This window comes from Aedes albopictus, chromosome 2 (assembly GCF_035046485.1).
Source record: "Aedes albopictus strain Foshan chromosome 2, AalbF5, whole genome shotgun sequence".
NCBI classification, from domain to species: domain Eukaryota; kingdom Metazoa; phylum Arthropoda; class Insecta; order Diptera; family Culicidae; genus Aedes; species Aedes albopictus.
In genome coordinates this window covers 216,409,026-216,427,997 of record NC_085137.1, presented here as the reverse complement: position 1 = coordinate 216,427,997, position 18,972 = coordinate 216,409,026, and the positions used below count along the sequence as shown (strand labels likewise).

General features: G+C 42.0%; 1 protein-coding gene across 1 annotated transcript in view; it reads right to left on the bottom strand.

Annotated features, from left to right (window-relative positions):
• The window catches only part of LOC134286353 (DNA-directed RNA polymerase, mitochondrial-like), a 41,780-nt gene that overhangs the window by 11,790 nt on the left and 11,018 nt on the right, over positions 1-18,972 (bottom strand). Inside the window, exon 2 of the mRNA XM_062847964.1 lies at positions 17,713-17,758. Within this exon, the coding sequence (XP_062703948.1) occupies positions 17,713-17,758 (46 nt within the window). The remainder of the gene's footprint in view (positions 1-17,712; positions 17,759-18,972) is intronic.

Below are 18,972 nucleotides of genomic sequence, written 5' to 3'. Positions count from 1 at the left end.
TGCGAAGGACGAACATCCGGCCTAGCTTCTCTAGCACGATAGTGAGCAGCTGCATCAACTCTTACACCGTATTATATTGAAGATATGGGAAGAGGAAGAACTGCCTACTAGTTTGTTGGGCGTTTTCATTTGCCCTCTTTACAAGAAACGGCATCGACTGGAGTGCGTGATTCACAGAGGAATAACACTTCTCAATGGAACGTACAACATTTTGACCGGAATTCTGTTTAACAGGCTGAGGACGATTGAGGAGTTCTTCATCGGTGAATATCAGGCGAGGGCCGATCAATGATTCAGCCGATCAGATATTCAGCTTGTGGCAGATTTTCGATAAATTTCGGGGGTACAACTTGCAGACCCACCGTATGTTTTTTGATTTGAAGGCGGCGTACGATTCAGTGATGAAAAACGAGTTATATGGCAGAAAATGATCGAACATGGTTTTCCGGCGAAGCTGATTATAGTGATTCGTGTGATGGATTGAAATCAAGCGTACGGGTTGCGGATGAAATTTCTTCATTATTCGTAATCTTTGACAGGCTAGAACAGGGTGATGCTCTTTCCAAAGTACTCTTCAACATAGCTTTGGAAGAAGCGATAAGGAGAGCTGCTGTGCAAAGAAGCGGAACCATTGTCACGCGATCACATATGCTGCAAGTTTGGATTGCTGATGGTGATCGTTGGTCCGGTCGTGGCTGTGGTGACGAAGTGGTGCTAGACGGTGAAAAGATTGATGTAGTGGACAAATTCGTTTATCTTGTTATCCGCGACGTGAGAAGACGGATTGTGACTGTGAATCGCGCCTTTTGCGGCCTGGTAAATCAGCTGCAAACGTAGACAAAGTTCGCGCTTTACAAGACTCTGTTTTTTTCCGGTCGCTTTATACGACCATGATTCGTAAGTTAATCGGAGAGCCTTAGGAGTCTTACGAAAAGTGCTGCGAATAATACTCGGCGGTAAATAGAAAGACGGCGTCTGTCGGCGTCGTATGAACTACATGAACTGGAAGCGAATAAAACACGGCAGGCTGTCTTGGGCTGCGCAAGTAACTCGTATGCCGGAGGAACGACAGGCTAAAACCATATTCAGCACAGAACCAGAAAGGGGCCGTTGACTTTTTGCACTTGAGGAGCACATAAGAACTCTAAACGATCAGGGCGACTGCAGTCGACTGGAAGCGATTGGCCCAGCACCAAGGCCAGTGGAGACGATTTCTGAATTCGGCGTAAACACACTGCTACGAGTTGTAGTCCATCAAGTATGAAGTCATTGACGCCTAGTTTTTGGCATGTAATATACTTACCAGTACAGTACATTAGTATGCCAAAAACTAGACCTCGAAGACGTCATTCAGCCTTTAAATAGATAATAGTTACTTTTATTTATTTTTTTGCAATATATTCATTACAGGAATAATATTCGTAATGTTTTCTAGTAATCGCACAAATACAATTATTGACATAATTACAAATACATACAGACATAATTAATATCTTTATGTCGAAAATGCAAGTTGTCACCTTCAATCTATGTCCTGGTTTAGTTGCTGTACTGTACATCCTAGATTCTAAACTTAATAATAATTTTGATGACCTAGAACATCGCAATTTTTTTTTCAAATGTTTGATTACCGTTTAGAAGATTCAGTCTTGCAGCTTTTGCAGTTGGAAAACCAGCTTAAGGCGAAACTGGAAGCATTTCCTCACTTTTTAGTTTTTGATTTTTTATTAAATAACGAAGCAATATTTTCAAAATCGGTTTTCGTGCACATGTAGAGTATAGATCAAGGTATCTTCTGAATTTTTTTTGAAGTGGAAAATGTTTTTCGTTTTTGCAGAAACCATTTTTGAACAAAATTTCCCAAAAAAATGGTTTCTGCAAAAATGGAAAACATTTTCCAGCTCAAAAAAAAAATACAGAAGATACCTTGATCCATACTCTACATGTGCACGAAAACCGATTTTGAAAATATTGCTCCGTTATTTAATAAAAAATCAAAAACCGAAAAAATGAGAAAATGCTTCCAGTTTCGCCTTAAACGTAATTTTTAGCTCTGATTCGACGTTTCAGGCCTTTATTGGTCCTTTTACTGAGGATTAGAACGTTAACCCATTCTAAAAAAACGTTAGTCCATTCTAATCCTCAGAAAAAAGACCAATAAAGGTACAAAACGTCGAATCAGAGTTAAAAATAACGTTTTAGCTGGTCTTTCGACTGCAAAAGCCGAAAACCATACCACATAAGTTTTCCCAGTCGATAGCTACAAACTACCGTTCAGAAGATTCACTGAACATGGAAGATTATATTATCGCAGTTATAATTAGACCCGTAGACTTTGTGATGTAAACTCAAGGACAGTTTGGATGACCTCGCATAGCCGAAAAGAATATTGTTTGCGCCAAATATCGATTTAAAATTTTGAGCACTACTGTACAAGTTCTAATCGACTGACCAACACGACAAGGTCAATTTTATAGCTAGCGTCCGAGCAATATCGATAGCAGTTATAGCTGTACTGTTCTATCCAACACAAATAATCATTCCATTTCATATGTACATCGTACATGTTGTATCGATCGCTTCACGATCGTCGAATAGAGCCGACCGCAGGTAGAAAACCGATGTCCAGAAAACATCGCACGCGGTCAGCAGCCAATCTGTTACAGTGTACATAGTTAGTCAGAAATAAAACACCAAGTAATACAGTCCATTTTTCTATCCATCAAGTCGAGTGTTTGCATAGTGAACTATTGTGAACAAATTTAAGCACCAATAAACCTAACTATACTCCGTCAAAGTTACTCCGCGAGTTCAACTCTTTAAGTGCGATTATCCGACGATTCCTGAACCAGTGATTAAGTGTACAAACGAACAAATATCTTCCACCATCTTCAGCCATTTTCATGTTTTTTGGGCACTAGAACTATAGAAATAGGTCAACAAAACAGTACATATAAAAACGCTTGGAAAAATTTAAGCCATAATAGATTAAGGTATCATAAAATGGTGCAATTCTCTGTTATGTCGCTCTTGAATTTGTCAATAAATTCACAGCAACCTCCTTGCAACAGTTCCCAACTTTTCATCCATGTGCAAACCCGAAGCATAATTAATGTTCCACATAGCATTGACCGTGGCCGTATCTTAACAATGTGATACAAAGTTGCACGGGAAAAGGCATGCCGCGAGAAGCTGTGGCGCGTAAAAAGTGGAAAAGGGCAATTTAAGCTCTCCGAAAAAAAAAACCGATACCACGAGCTACATGTTCGATGTTCTGGATTGCAGTACCCCTTAACTACCACGAGGTCAACCTGACTGTGGAGCAGAACATTTTAACGAACGACGACACTACATTCGTTGGAGGAGACTGCTCTTCCACTCGCCCGTTCCGTTGTTGTTGGTTGAGAGTCTGGACTGGAGGGACGTTATTTAATGGGATTTTGCAAGATAAATTGCATATTTATTGGTCGTACGCGCGGGTATTAGACCACGTTGGAACCAAATCGGTAAGTAAGCACTTACTTCGTTGTACGATATACACGGAGATACACCAGTCAGACATGGGTCATTGGAACACGTTCCAAAACGATCCAATGAACGCAAGAGCCCTATCAGCGTTTGGTATCGCTGCCGCGACGACACGAGCATTGGTAGTAGGTACCGAGGGATCGCTAAACATATGTAACACGAGCGCGCGATAGCACAACCCGTTGGATCTTCTCGAGTATACGTCTTTCTAGCTGCCAGCACAGAGCGCGATAATGTTATTCGGGAGTTGCTTGCTACGAGTCGTGTGCGGTGTCGCGAAAGAAAGAACCCGATTATATCTACACTAAATCTTCCTAATTAGGCATCGGCGATGCCAGAGAGCTGAACTGTATGTGACTATGTTGGAGAAGGTGGGAGCGCGAGCAGGACGCGAAAGGGTATCGTTAATTTATCACTTTAATGTTCTTTTTCCCGCAAAATGCTGGTTGATTTTATGGCAAGTAAATTGGCTTGCTTGCTAGAATCGACAAATGTGAACTACAGCAACTGGAAGGGCGTTTTCATCGTTATTTTTCCATCAGAAGGGTTGTTTCTCAAATTCATCAATGAAAAATGACGGAATTAAAATAGTTATTTATGCAACAAGTTGCAAAATGATGATTTTTTCAGCACGAGTTGGACATTTATCCAACGAGTGCTGATAAAATGGAGTTTTGCAACGAGTTGTTGATAAACGTTAAAAAAATCATTCAATTCGGTTCACTGGTTTCCGAGATATGTCTGTTCAAAAATTAGTTGTCTAAATAATAGTGTTTTACCCAAACGGTTCTAACTTTGCGAAACATTGATCAACCGAGCCCAAATTTGTACCAATGATGCACATATAATAGGTTGACAAACAGTCAAAATTTGAGATTTTTTTGATGCACTCTATGAAAAGTTACAGCATTTTGAATTTTTTTGTTGGAGAAAAAAAGATGCCTATCCCAAACATTTTGGCCATCCCCTGTATGTTACCATTAAAAGACCTAACTCAAACATCATTCTTTAAAATTTTGAATGCAACTCGTTGCAAAATTCGATTTTTTCAGCATTCGTCGTATTTTATTTTACTTGCTTTTCCTACAATTATCGCCATATGACGTATATGATTGGTGTAAACGAAATATGCCTGGTTCATACATACATTTATTTGTTAAACATCACATTTGAGACAATACATAATCAACAACAGTACGCCACAATACTCGGTTTGTGGCTGCCGCTCTCCATACTCGGTCGCGCCCAATGCTCACAGGTCACGCTCCACCTGGTCCGCCCATCGTGCTCTCTGCGCTCCACGCCTTCTTGTGCCAACCGGATCAGTTGCAAACACCAGCTTTGCAGGGTTATTGCCCAGCATTCTTGCAACATGCCCTGCCCACCGTATCCTTCCGGCTTTGGCCACCTTCTGGATGCTGGGTTCGCTGTAAAATGCAGCGAGCTCGTGATTCATTCTTCTCCGCCATACACCGTTCTCCTGCACACCGCCGAAGATCGTCCTTAGTATGCGTCGCTCGAAAACTCCGAGTGCTTGCAGGTCCTCCTCGAGCATGGTCCATGTCTCGTGCCCGTAGAGGATCACCGGTCTTATTAGCGTTTTACACATGGTGCATTTGGTGCGTGGGTGAATCTTTTTCGACCGCAGTTTCTTCTGGAGCCCGTAGTAGGCCCGATTTCCGCTGATGATGCGCCTCCGAATTTCACGGCTCACGTTGTTGTCAGCTGTCAGTAAGGATCCGAGGTAGACGAATTCCTCCACCACCTCGAAAGTATCCCCGTCTATCGTAACATTACTACCCAGACGGATCCGGTCGTTTTCGGTTCCGCCTACCAGCATGTTGTTTTTGAGGCATTCACCACCAGTCCGACCTTTGCTGCTTCGCGTTTCAGGCGGGTGTACAGCTCTGCCACCGTTCCAAATGTTCTGGCAATAATGTCCAAGTCGTCCGCAAAGCACACAAATTGTCCGGATTTTGTGAAAATCGTTCCCCGGCTGTTGAGCCCGGCTCGTCGCATCACACCTTCCAGAGCGATGTTGAAGAGTAGGCATGAGAGGCCATCACCTTGTCGCAGTCCCCGGCGAGATTCGAATGAACTAGATAGTTCACCCGAAACCCTTACGCAGTTTTGCACGCCGTCCATCGTTGCTTTAATCAGTCTAGTCAGCTTCCCAGGAAAGCCGTTTTCGTCCATGATTCTCCATAGCTCTGCGCGGTCGATACTGTCGTATGCCGCTTTGAAGTCGATGAACAGGTGATGCGTTGGGACCTGGTATTCACGGCATTTCTGGAGGATTTGCCGTACAGTAAAGATCTGGTCCGTTGTCGACCGGCCGTCGATGAAGCCGGCTTGATAACTTCCCACGAACTCATTTGGTTTAGGTGACAGACGACGGAAGATGATCTGGGATAGCACTTTATAGGCAGCATTCAAAATAGTGATCGCCCTGAAGTTCTCACATTCCAAATGGTCGCCTTTCTTGTGAATGGGGCAGATTACCCCTTCCTTCCACTCCTCCGGCAGCTGTTCGGTTTCCCAGATCCTGACTATCAGCCGATGCAGACAGGTGGCCAACTTGTCTGGGCCCATCTTGATGAGTTCAGCTGCGATACCATCCTTACCAGCTGCTTTGTTGGTTTTGTGCTGGTGAATGGCATCCTTAACTTCCCTCAGCGTGGGAGTTGGTTCATTTCCGTCCTCCGCTGCACTGGCGTCGTCGTTTCCTCTGTTGCCGTGGGCTCCCGTGCCTACGTTCTCCACGCTGTTCAGGTGCTGATCGAAGTGCTGCTTCCACCTTTCGATCACCTCACGTCCGTCCGTCAAGAGGCCTCCGTCTTTATCCCTGCATATTTCGGCTCGCGGCACGAAGCCGTTGCGGGATGCGTTGAGCTTCTGATAGAACTTCCGTGTTTCTTGGGAACGGCACAGCAGTTCCATTTCTTCACACTCCGCTTCTTCCAGGCGGCGTTTTTCTCCCGAAAGAAGCGGGTCTGATGTTTCCGCTTCTGTTTATAACGTTCCACGTTCTGTCGAGTCCCTTGCTGCAGCATTACCGCCCTCGCTGCATTTTCTCCTCCAAAACCGTTCTGCACTCTTCGTCGAACCATTCGTTCCGTCGATTCCTTTCCACGTACCCGTTGGTGCTCTCGGCTGCATCGTTGATGGCTGCTTTCATTGTACTCCAGCAGTCCTCTAGAGGGGCCTCATCGAGCTCGCCCTCGTCTGGCAACGCGGCCTCGAGATTCTGCGCGTATGGTGAGGCGACATCCGGTTGCTTCAGTCGCTCTAGATTGTACCGTGGCGGTCGCCGGTATCGTACATTGTGGATAACGGAGAGTTTTGGGCGCAGTTTGACCATCACCAGATAGTGGTCGGAGTCGATGTTTGCGCCACGATAGGTCCTGACGTTGATAATGTCGGAGAAGTGCCGTCCGTCAATCAGAACGTGGTTGATTTGAGATTCCGTCTGCTGTGATGATCTCCAGGTGTGACGATAAGGGAGGCTGTGTTGGAAAAAGGTGCTACGTATTGCCATATTTTTGGAGGCGGCGAAATCAATGAGTCGTAGGCCGTTTTCGTTCGTCTGCTGGTGGGCGCTGAACTTACCAATCGTCGGTCTGAATTCCTCCTCCTGGCCTACCTGAGCGTTCAAATCACCTATGATGATCTTGACGTCGTGGCTTGGGCAGCGATCGTACTCGCGTTCGAGCTGCGCGTAAAATACGTCCTTGTCATCATCAGTACTTCCGGAGTGTGGGCTGTGCACGTTTATTATGCTGAAGTTGAAGAATCGGCCTTTGATCCTCAACCTGCACATTCTTTCGTCGATCGGCCACCAACCGATCACGCGCCTCTGCATATCACCCATCACGATGAAAGCTGTTCCCAGCTCGCGTGTGTTGCCGCAGCTCTGGTAGATGGTATGATTACCTCTAAACGTTCGCATCATGGATCCTGTCCAATACACCTCCTGCAGCGCTACGATGCCGAACCCGCGGTCCTTCGGTAGATCGGCGAGTATGCGGGCGTTCCCAATGAAGTTGAGAGATCGGCAGTTCCACGTACCGAGTTTCCAATCGCAAGTCCTTTTTGTTCGCTGGGGTCGTTGCCATTGGTCCCGGTTTGTATTATTCTGTTGCTGATTTTCCGCTACAATGGTTTTTCACGGCTTGCTCGTAGGGCCTGACACCAACCCCCTACTTTCCGGAGGACCATAGTGCACAGTTAAGCTTAGAGTCCTTCCCTGGCACTCGGACGTAGATCAGCCGCCCCTAACATGGGGATCAGACGCTGCTGTGAGCCGCTCCTCCTGAAGAACAGACGCTCAGGTTTACCGAAGCAAACCCCCCCTTCCCTGTCAGCCTACGACCAAAGTTCCCACCGGGGTTGGTTACCCGATCTTCCCTAAGGTTGCTCATAGTTTCCGGCCGGTACCGCGTGGAGGTAGGGATAGGAGTTGCTGGGCAGAGGCTAGTGGATCACAATGGGATCTGAAATGCGTAGCATACCCAGCCTTTACCGTGCCTCGCAGACCATACCTAAACCGGTAGTGTTTCGGAACCGGTTCCGGGTATCTTGCCGAAAGTGATCAAATATAAAAGTGAACCAAAACCATACATGCGACACATCAAATCGCAGCTTTTTCTATAACCTGATGAACGGTAAACATTAAAATAGTCTCAGATCATATTTGAACCGGTAAAAGTGGGCGGTACATCAAATCTCTTTTTGTCAGTAACCTAATGCATGGATAATAAGAAAATAGGCGCATTCCACAGAAATTACTATCAGTAGTGTTTTTAGTTCCGAGTAACCTGAATAAGAGTTAGCATTCACATAAGCTCAGACCACATTTAAATATGCCGGTAGTGTTCGGAATCATTTCCGGGGGTCTAGTCAAAAGTGGCCAAATATAGAGTATACCAAACTCATGCACGGAACACATTAAATCGTGACATTTCAATAAGCTAATGAACGGCAAGCAAGAAAATAGGCTCAGACTACATAAGAGGCTACCGGGGTGGTGTTGTAGAAGCATCGTTGGGTGCTTCAGCGGAATTACGAAAGTGAAATAAATCAATGCAATCGATAGATATGTGTAAGAAAAACAAAAACCTAAAAAAGCTAAAGCGATTTCATCAAATCACACCATTTTAGATTCCTGAGATGTAACAGTATGGAAAAATTAAAACTTAAGCGCATCAGCCCCGAACATTTTTTTAAGTCCCTATTTGCGTCTGATTACTGCGCATAATTTAGATGCTACTGAAGGGCGAGCTCTGTAATGTGGTTATTATTTGAATGGGATATAGCATTGACAATTCAAATTACTACATTACAAATTTTACATGAACTTTATCTGTAAAAAAGGGATCTGTGAAAAAAGTTTAATCCTGGCTTGTAATTGTAATCTTGGTATGGATCAGCCTTCAGTGAAGGTGGTCAAGCAGTCAACTGAAAGGACTGATACTTTCAGCTCTGCCTATGCGTTGAACATAACGTCGGAATAAGTGCCCCAATTCGATGATGACCTTGATAAATTACTTGATTTTCTAAATAATGTATTCTCAGGATTCAGAAATTCGTAGGTGGTACCTACAGTCCCAGATCACTGTTATGAGAATTTCCTCCTTCTCGTCCGTTACCAAAGCACAGAGATATGGGGCTGATCACTGACTCTAAGACAAGATTGATTGCGTCGACGGAAAGATCATGAGTACTTATTCGACGTGAAAGGCACTATCACCTCTAGGTGGATTAATCTGTTTTTTTTTTTTAAATTTTTATATTTTGTTTTTTTCATTACTAATATACCATTTGTTTCAGTGTTATTTGTTAAATTTTAACTTCGATATAATAATGATTTGTTTCAGCCCTGTTCAGGTAAATGAAGCTGTAATTGTAATGTAGGTCAATTAAAATTGAATATATCATAATAACAATATTTATTATTTCAGGTAAAATCAGGTAATTGGTCAACTATATAATAAATTATATTTAAATTACATGAAACTAGGGATTTTGGGAGGGGTAGCCTAAGGAAGCTAAATGAACTGGTTTCTGGGCAAATGTTCGTGGGGTAGCCAGACTTTGTCACGAGATAACAACCATCGTGTTGTCTTCCGAAGGTTTCCAGTGAATTTGGCTTACCCTGCTACAACAAACCATCAGGTAGATCATTCCCATCCGGTATGACTCTGCAGCCATAGGTAATCCTTGCGCTGATGGTGGGTACTCAATCATCATCATCATCATCACCACTCCATGTGGTCAATTACCAGTTTCCAAATATCTGAACACAATCCTGTACCAATAAAGCATGTAAAAAAATGAAACTCCACTCCACAAATAAGTCGCCTTTGAACATTATACATTTTTTCCAAAATGCAATATATTCCAATTGCATTATAAACCAATGCTAAAAACTGCATTTTGAAAATACTGCATTAAATTTAATGAAATAGAAAACACGATGCTGAATTTCCACGAATTCAACAAATCAATATTTTGTTGTAGCTCTGTTATTCGTCATTAATTTCAGATACAATTTTTATTGCCTTTCGGAATGTCTTAATAGACCAGCAATGTTCCAGTTTTTACCATTTTTCTATCAGTTGCAAAAGCTGGAACAGTGCCGTTTATTTTTACTGCGTTAGAGTTCATAAACAAGTTTATTTTCATGACACATAACTTGTACTATACGATCAGAAACGTATCATTAAACGTTATATGCAATCGTACGCCCCATAGTGTGCTCGATATATATTCATAAAAGTCACAATGTCATAACATTCTCCGATATACAGTCGCTCCGGGAAGTAATCAAAGTGTCATGGGCGCGTGCATATGATGACTCCTCGGCTAATAAATTTTATAACGCGTCATAATTGGTTCGAGGTTGAATGTACCACCAGGTCAGCTGGAAAACTCTGTTCCACGATCTTGGGAAAACCGGTGCTGACGGTAGTGATCAAAATTGTAATATTCTATCATAAAATTCGACCACCGTAGACAGGCGGGAATGATGGCCATTACGACACCATGACTCCAACAGTTCAACATATCCAGCTCTCCGGGTAGGGGTGTTAAAGAAGCTGATTAATCAGAGAATTTATTATTATATACACGCGCGGATAGTGTAAAGTCATGCGCCATTAACTACATCTCCTGAACACGACGAACCCATATGGACGCTCTATGGTCGCAGAGCTACAGCCTGTAAGTGCCCAGCCGTTGCAACGGTTGCCATCATCCTGACTGGGGCGAACAGATCAGTCGTGGTCGATCTCATTTCTGACAACCAACGAACGTCTCGTTGCGGTCGTCTCTTGCCCTTGTCTGATGCGCGCATAACGGAAACGGTTAATAGATTTTTTACTGCCGCAGCCGCCGCCGCCGCCGCCGACGCTGCAATCACCTTTGTGCGCAGGAATCGAACGGATGGCGGAAGAAATAAGGCGGATAAGGAGGTCGTCGCAGGAAAAACGGGCTGAGCAGCGTGCAAAACTAAATCATTTATTAACCATGTTTTACGGCCTTCGAGCCGAGCCCCACGACCAAGACGATCGAGGGGCCGATGGGGGAGGTGGTAAAGCGGTACGATGGCGCTTCTTCCAGCAGGACGGGGTTGTTCCATCGCATCGCGCGGGTATAACTAATAGGTTTGCGCAAAGTGTGGCGCTCTGATCTTCTAACTACCGCCAATTGGCATGTGCAAAAAAGAATGGCAGGAATCACGCGGAAGATGTAGATATCTGCGCGTGAGTCGGTCATCATCATCATATAACATACGTTCGTTAAGGCTTGTGCTGTGTGGATAATGATGTCGGTGAAAATTTTCTCGATTTGCGGGAATACAGATTGGATTGGACTATAATTTTCTGAAAAACTGGTGTTGGATATAAGGACTGTATCGGAAATTAACTATAAACGTTCACAATTGCCTAAAAAATAATCTGTTCGAAAGAGACACAACTTTGTTTTTGGAGATACTAGATAAATCTTTTAAATAAAGAATGGCAGTTCTGATTTTAAAAAAAATAATCATTTAACTTGGATTTTTATCTCAAAGATTGCACATATGTTTTTGAAATTTTGGACACCTCCTAAAATTTTGAAATTGCGAAAACTGTGGGAAAATATTCTATTTTTTCTCTTATTTTTGCGCAAATATATTCTTTTCCGGAATGCTCATGATATGGGAAAATTATTTTTATCAAGAAAAATTCCCGCCGTAGTTTAGGGCATTTCTTAAAATTGAAAAAAGGCCATTTTTCGAGGAACTCTTTTTTTATGCGTCTTCAAAGAACGATTACGCAAATAAAAAATACATAGAGTTGGAAATTTGCATTTTTTTTCAATTGGGTATGTATTTTAATCTATTGAAGAGGTAGTTTAACAAAAGAACGGAATTTTATAATATCTGAAGATATTTAAAACAGAGCGTCAAAGTTCGACCAAAAAGTAGGTGTTCTTTGGAATAGACCATAATTTAAATGTTAGAGGTTTTTCTATCCAAAATAAGAACTTCAAAAGTCGGTATTGAGCGATATGTTATGTGTACATAACTGCTAGTAATAATCATTATTTTCCAGATTTTTCCTCGTACAATTTTTTTTCGCTACAAATTATTGAAACGTTAAAAAAAATAAAAACAAATACAGTTTGTACAGATTGTTATTTTGTGTGGTATACTCATAGAACCATATTTTCAATAATACTAAACATTTTCCAAATTTCTTCAAGCTTTTCTAAACTTCACTATATTGTGAAGATTTCATAGAAGAACCGGAATGAAAAAACCAACCGTGCTTCGAGATAGAGCATTTTGAACGTTTATAGTTAATTTCCGATACAGTCCTTAGTCTACGAACCACCATTGGCGTGAATCCGCCAGGTCCCCCACCCCCCAGACATTTTTCATGACTTTAGCATGCAAGTACTTACATATATGCTTGAAGTAAGTCACAATGACTGTGAAAGAATCACAGGATACATTCCTGAAAGAATCGCAAAACGGATTTCTGAAGAAACTACTTTGCAGGAGTATTCTTGGAGGAATTCATTGACGGAACCCAGAATAAATCTGTGGATGAACTCCGTAAAGATTTCTCGAAGATAACTTTAAAAGAATTCTTCTATGACTTCTTGGAGAATTTCCTGGCGCCAGTATCCCTTCAAAACTATCTCAAAGAATTGCAATACAAATCTCTGGAGGAAATTCCTCTAGAAATCCTTCAAGTAATTAAAAAAAAATCATGTAATCCTGGAAACAAATTCGGGTGAATCTAGGAAAAGATGATTGACGGATTTCTGACCGAACCCCTGAATAAATTTCTGAAAAGATCCCGAGGCGGATTTCTGAAGGAATCACTACAGGAATGCCTGGAGCAATCTCTAAAAGAAATCCCGGAGCAATCCCTGAAGGAATTCCTGGAGAAATCCTTGAAGGAATTCCTGCAGGTATGCCTGAAGTAAACCCTGCAAAAAACCCTGCAGGAATTTCTGAAAGAAGGAATTCTAGAACAATTATGGGAGAAATTTCTGGAAAACTCGTTTGAGGAATCCCTGAAGGAGTTCCTAGGCAAAATTCTGAACGAATCGTTGTAGAAGCTTCTGGATGAATTCTTGGAGCTCGGAATTCTTGGAGAAACCCCTAGATGAATTTCTGGAGTAATCCCTGAAGCAACTCCTTGAGGAATCGCTGGAGGACATCGTGGAGGAACTTCTGAACAAATTTTCGACGGAATTCCTGGAGGAATTTCTGAAAGCATATTTGGAGGATTTCCAGGAGAAATTTCTGGAGGACTCCCTGAAGAAATTCCTATAGCAAACCCTGGAAGAAATCCTGAAGAAATCCCTGGACGGTTTCCTGGAGGAAATCTGGAAGAAATCCCTGGGGAAATTTCTGAAGAAACCCCTTGAGGAATACCTTGAGGAATCCTTAGAAAAATTTCTGAAGAAATTCGTGGAAGAATTCCTGTGGGAATTCTTGAAAAAATGCCTGAGGAATTCCTGGAAAATCTCTGAAGCAATTTCTGGAGGGACTTTTGGACAAATTCCTGGCAGAATCCCAGAAGGAATTCCTGGAAAAATCCCTTGAGGAATTCTTGGGGAAATCCCTTGAGGAATTATTGGAGATTCCGTGGATATATCCCTGGAAGAATTCCTGGAAGAATCCTTGAATGAATTCCAGGAGGAATCTTTTGAGGAACTCTGGAAGAATTCCCTGAAGAAGTTTCTGAAGAAATTCCTAGAAAAAATCCAAGAGCAATTTCTGGAGGAATTTCTTGAAGAAATATCTGGAAGAATCCTTGGACAAATTTCTGAAGGAATTCCTGAAGGAATTCCCAGAGGAATTGCTGAAAGAATCTCTCGATGAAAAATTCCTGCATAAACTCCAGGAAGAATTTCCGGAAGAATCTCTGGAAAAATTCCAGGAGGAATCTCTGATTAAATTCCTGAAATAATTGCTCAAGGAATCCATGGAGGATTTCCTGGAGAAGTTTCTGGAGGAATGTCTGTAGGACCTCCTGGAGGAATTTGTGTAGGAATTTCCGAAGAATTTTCTGGTTCAGTTCCTGGATAAAATTCTGGAGGAATTCCTGAAGAAATACCTGGGGTAATTCCTGACAAAATTCTTAGTAGAACTCCCGTAGGAGTCCCTGGAGAATTTCCTGGATGAAATCCTGGTGGAATACCTGGAGGAATAGCTAGAATAATTTCTGGATAAATTCTGGGAGAAATTCCTGGGGGAACTTCTGCAGGAATCCTTGAAGGGTTTCCTGGAGGATTCCTGAAGAAATCCTTGAAGGAATTTCTAGAGGAATTTCTAGAGATCTTCATGCTGGAATCCCTGATCGGATTCTTGGAATAAAACTCCTGGGTAAATTTCTGAAGGAATCCTTAGAAAACTTCCTGGAGAAATATGTGGAGAAATTGTTGTAGTAATTTCTGAAGCTATTCCTGGGGTAATTCCTGGTGGAATACTTGAAGGTATTCCTGGAGGAGTCCCTGAATGAAATCCTGGAGGAATGCCTGTAGGCATCCCTGGAGAAATCCCTATAGAAATCCCTGGAGGAACTCCTGGAGGAATGCCTGAAAAAAAAAATCCTGGAGGAACCTCTAGAGAAATCCCTGAAGTAATTCCTAGAGAATTTCCTTGAAGAACCAATGAAGCACTTTCAGGAGGAATCGCTGAATGAATTCCTGGAGGAATCCCTGGATTAATCTCTAGGAGAAGAATTCTTTGAGGTATCTCTAAAGGAATACTTGTAGAAATCTCTGAAGGAATTCCTAGAGGAATCTCTTGAGGAATTCCAAGAAGGATTTACGGACGAATCTCTGTAGGAATTTTCAGAGGAATGCACGCAGGAATTCCCAGAGGAATCTTGGGAAAATTCCTGGAGGAATTTCTGGAAGAATCCCTGGAAGAATTCTCAAGACATCCAAGGATCAATTTCTGATAGAATTCTAGAAGCAGTTTCTGAAGAAATCCCACGAGGAAGTACTGAAGAAATCGTTGAAATTCCTGAGGAAATTCTGAAGGAATCTTGAAGAGTACGTAGAGGAACTCTTGGAGGAATCCCTGTCGTAGTTCCTGAAGGAATCCCTGGAAGAGTTCCTGAAGAAACCCCAGGGGGAATCTCGGAAGCAATCCTAAGATGATTTTTCAAAGGAATCTCTAAACAGTTCCTGAAGGAAGTCTTGGATTAATTCCTGGATAAGTTTCTGAAAGAATTCCAGGAGGAATTCCTGAAGTAATTCCAAGACGAGTTCTGGTAGGCATTTTCAAAATAATCCTGGAAGTTGTTCCTGCAAGAATCACGGATGGAATTCCCGGGTGAATCCCTGGAGAAATTCTTGGAGAAATTTGTGAAAAAACCGCATGATGAATCTCAGAAGCAATCCTAAGAGGAATGCCTGAGGGAATCTCAGAAGAGCTTTCTTAACGAGTTCCTGGAAGAATTTCTGTAGCAACCCCTGGATAAAAAATCTGGAGAAATCCATGTTTGCAGTAATTTCTCTACGAATTGTAGAAGAAATACTTGGATGGACTCTTAGAGGATATATTGTTCAATATATTTGCGAAATTTCCTGGACAATGCTATCAGGTCTCGGGGCTTGAATGTATAGAAGCGTCACAGTATTTTTTTGTTGTTGTTTTTGATATATTTGATTTCTATTTGCAGGAAGGAAGTTGATACACAATTTGTCCTTCTATTTTTTTGAAATTATTATTGACCAAGCTTCCATTATTGAAGACACAAGAACAAGAATTGCAAGTAGAGCTGTTCATGCTATTTCACTGACCTTGTGCATCAATAAAATAAAATAAAATAAAATATTTTTTAAAGAAATTCCTGGACTAATTTTTGAAAAATCTCTAATAACATTTTCTGAAAGAATTTCTGGAAGACTTTCCTGCTAAAATATTTCGAAAAATTCCAGATCGACCTATTGGAGCAATCTCTAGCGAAATTTTAGAAGAAATATATGGAGAAATCCCTGAAGAAATCTCTGAAGGAATACCTGTAGACATACCATGAAGGATTTCTGAAGAAATTCCTGAAGGAAACCTCGAAAACAGCATTTGAGCAATCACTGGAGGAACCTCTAAAGTTATCCCAGGACAAATCTTCGAAGAAATGTGTGGTTGAATCCCTAGATGAATTCTTGAAGGAATCTCTATAGTCTAAAGCAATTCATGATGGAATCACTGCAGCACGTTACGAAAAAACAAACTGCAGCAAGTTACGAAACTCGAAACAAACCTAAACCAGTCATTTTGATAGCTCTCTCTCTCTCTCTTCTTGGCGTAACGTCCTCATTGGGACAAAGCCTGCTTCTCAGCTTAGTGTTCTATGAGCACTTCCACAGTTATTAACTGAGAGCTTCCTCTGCCAATGACCATTTTGCATGCGTATATCGTGTGGCAGGCACGAAGATACTCTATGCCAAAGGAAGTCAAGGAAATTTCCTTTACGAAAAGATCCTGGACCGACCGGGAATCGAACCCGTCACCCTCAGCATGGTCATGCTGAATACCCGTGCGTTTACCGTTCATTTTGATAGCTAAAAACTGCAATGCCATATCGGGCGCTCATGCCGAGTCATCTCAAGACAGCCCGCCCCCCTGAGCCCCCTCCAGAAAAAATCCTAGCTACGCCAATGCGAACCACTGCACTGTACGAACGAATCACTACAGATGTTTGATACAAATGCGTACAGTTTTCATCTAACGCTACGAATGATTCCAAAAAGAGTCACTGAGCTCGGGCACTTGGCAATGGATACAACAGTCAAAGGCCCTGTCGTAAAAACCGTATTATTGGTAGATTATTATTCCTAGTTCAGCCTAAATATTGAATTACCGTTTCGAAGACTTTATTGAATTCTGATGATTAGAACCTGTTATCAGTTTTCTAGACCGGATATGTTGGTAAAACATTTTCCATCACAAATAATCAACAAGCTTTGTGCAAATGCATCTTTCTTTTCAACCACCGCCTGGATTTAGTTCAAATCTTTTTCTATCGATTAATGACTCAGATGGACACGCCAGCAGTCGAGTGCCGCGTGCCAAATGGGTGGAACTAAATAGGGCGTCCAGTGTTTGTTTTCTCTGGCGCTAATGCGCTAATGGCGATGCATCATCTCCGTACCGACCGAGCGCTGGCTGCCATCTTAAATTGCACCCCATCCGATGATTGCAGTACTAGTACGTGAAGGAAATTGCTCCATTTCTACAGGACCACTACTGTCTTCACCCGCTTCTCACTCCCCACAACGATGACAGATAGATGACCCCAACCCATCGAGAAGACGACGACGACGACGACGTGCTTCCAGGAAACTAAAGAACCAATCCCAATTACCGTCACACAGAGTCCCAGCAAATGATAAACACGCTTTTTGTCACCGGAATCGATTGCAATTAGTTTCTGCTGGTTGCTTCATTATCATCACCGACACTGCCTCTCTCTCTCGTCCATCGTGGACGGCGTCTTCGATTCGAAGTTCCCGCCGTCGTCGTTGCAGCAAAGATTAATGATTCGAACAAATTGCATCCCGCCGCATAATTAATAATTTCACAACAAACAGCCCTCATTGACTATTCAAACGAATCAATTGCAGTCACCCGGCCACCAGTCGTCAGTGGATGTCTTGTCCTGGCCTCACCGTCACCGTCACCTCCATCGCCATCGAGGAGGGCCCATCGGCTACCCTAGTAAATAGGTATGATGGTTGTACTAGTGCTAGTTGTACAAGTACTGTCTAGCGTCTAGGTTTCGATTGATAGATGGCGACCGCAACTGCATTCAACTGTCTCGGTCGGTGCTGATCAGCTAGTGCACGTGAAATCTGCATTCGCGTCCGTTAGGTTGTGAACCTTTCAGGTTGTACCCGAATAAAGCGGAGTGACATTCATCCTGCTTAATTAGTGTATTATAATTTGAGTAAGACATGTGTCCACCAAAAATCCGATTTAGTGCCGATAATCCTCCCAAATCAAATTTCCTAACCCGTTTTAGGTGACTTTCACCAAATTCAAGCCCTAAATTCTGAATTGTTCAACAAGTACACGAATTTTGACCTTAACTCAACAGTTTACCCTATATTCTACGCTAGTATGTTATATTGGTACCGAAAATTTGAACCCGTCTATCGAAGATTTCTACCGTGACGTTACAACGTTTTGACGCCTTTTTGGTCAGATTTTGATCTATAACACTTGTACATACATACCGTAAACCTTAAATATTTTTGCATATTCTGATTCCTTGTAAAATTTGCAGTAAATTGGATCTTTTGAACATTTAGTTTTCGTTGGAAAAGCTTGTTTGATTAGGAATTAGTTTCGTAACGTTACAACATTGTAACGCCACACTACTAATTCTCATTTTGAACATACTTTTTCAATGAAAATTAAATGTTCAACAGATCACATTTACTGCAAATTTTACAAGGATTCAAAATATGCAAAAATATTTGAGCTTTACGGAACGTTTTTATGAGATATGGTTCGTAATCTGACCAAAAAGGCGTCAAAACGTTGTAACGTCACGGTAGAATGTGTCTAATACAGATAGTCCTTCGATTATTTTATATCGTTGATTACTGTATTTCATACTTAATTTTTCAACTTTTCAAATGTTTAAGTTTTCAGAATAAGATTCTGTAATTGAAACGGCAACCCCTTTGACTCTTCTTTTCCATTAGGAGCACTTGCACGCGAAATCGTCCATAATCTGCCGAAATTTGACTCGATTCGCTGAAATTTTGATACTTTGCAATCGCATTCAGTAAAATCATATAAGTATTTTGACTTGAAGGAAGATCGTTTGAACTCGAGCATAACTATTTAAAATGGTGTATGGCAACATAATATAAGCAATAAAGGTGCTGAACCTATCTTCCCATAACTTTCAAATAGTTCGT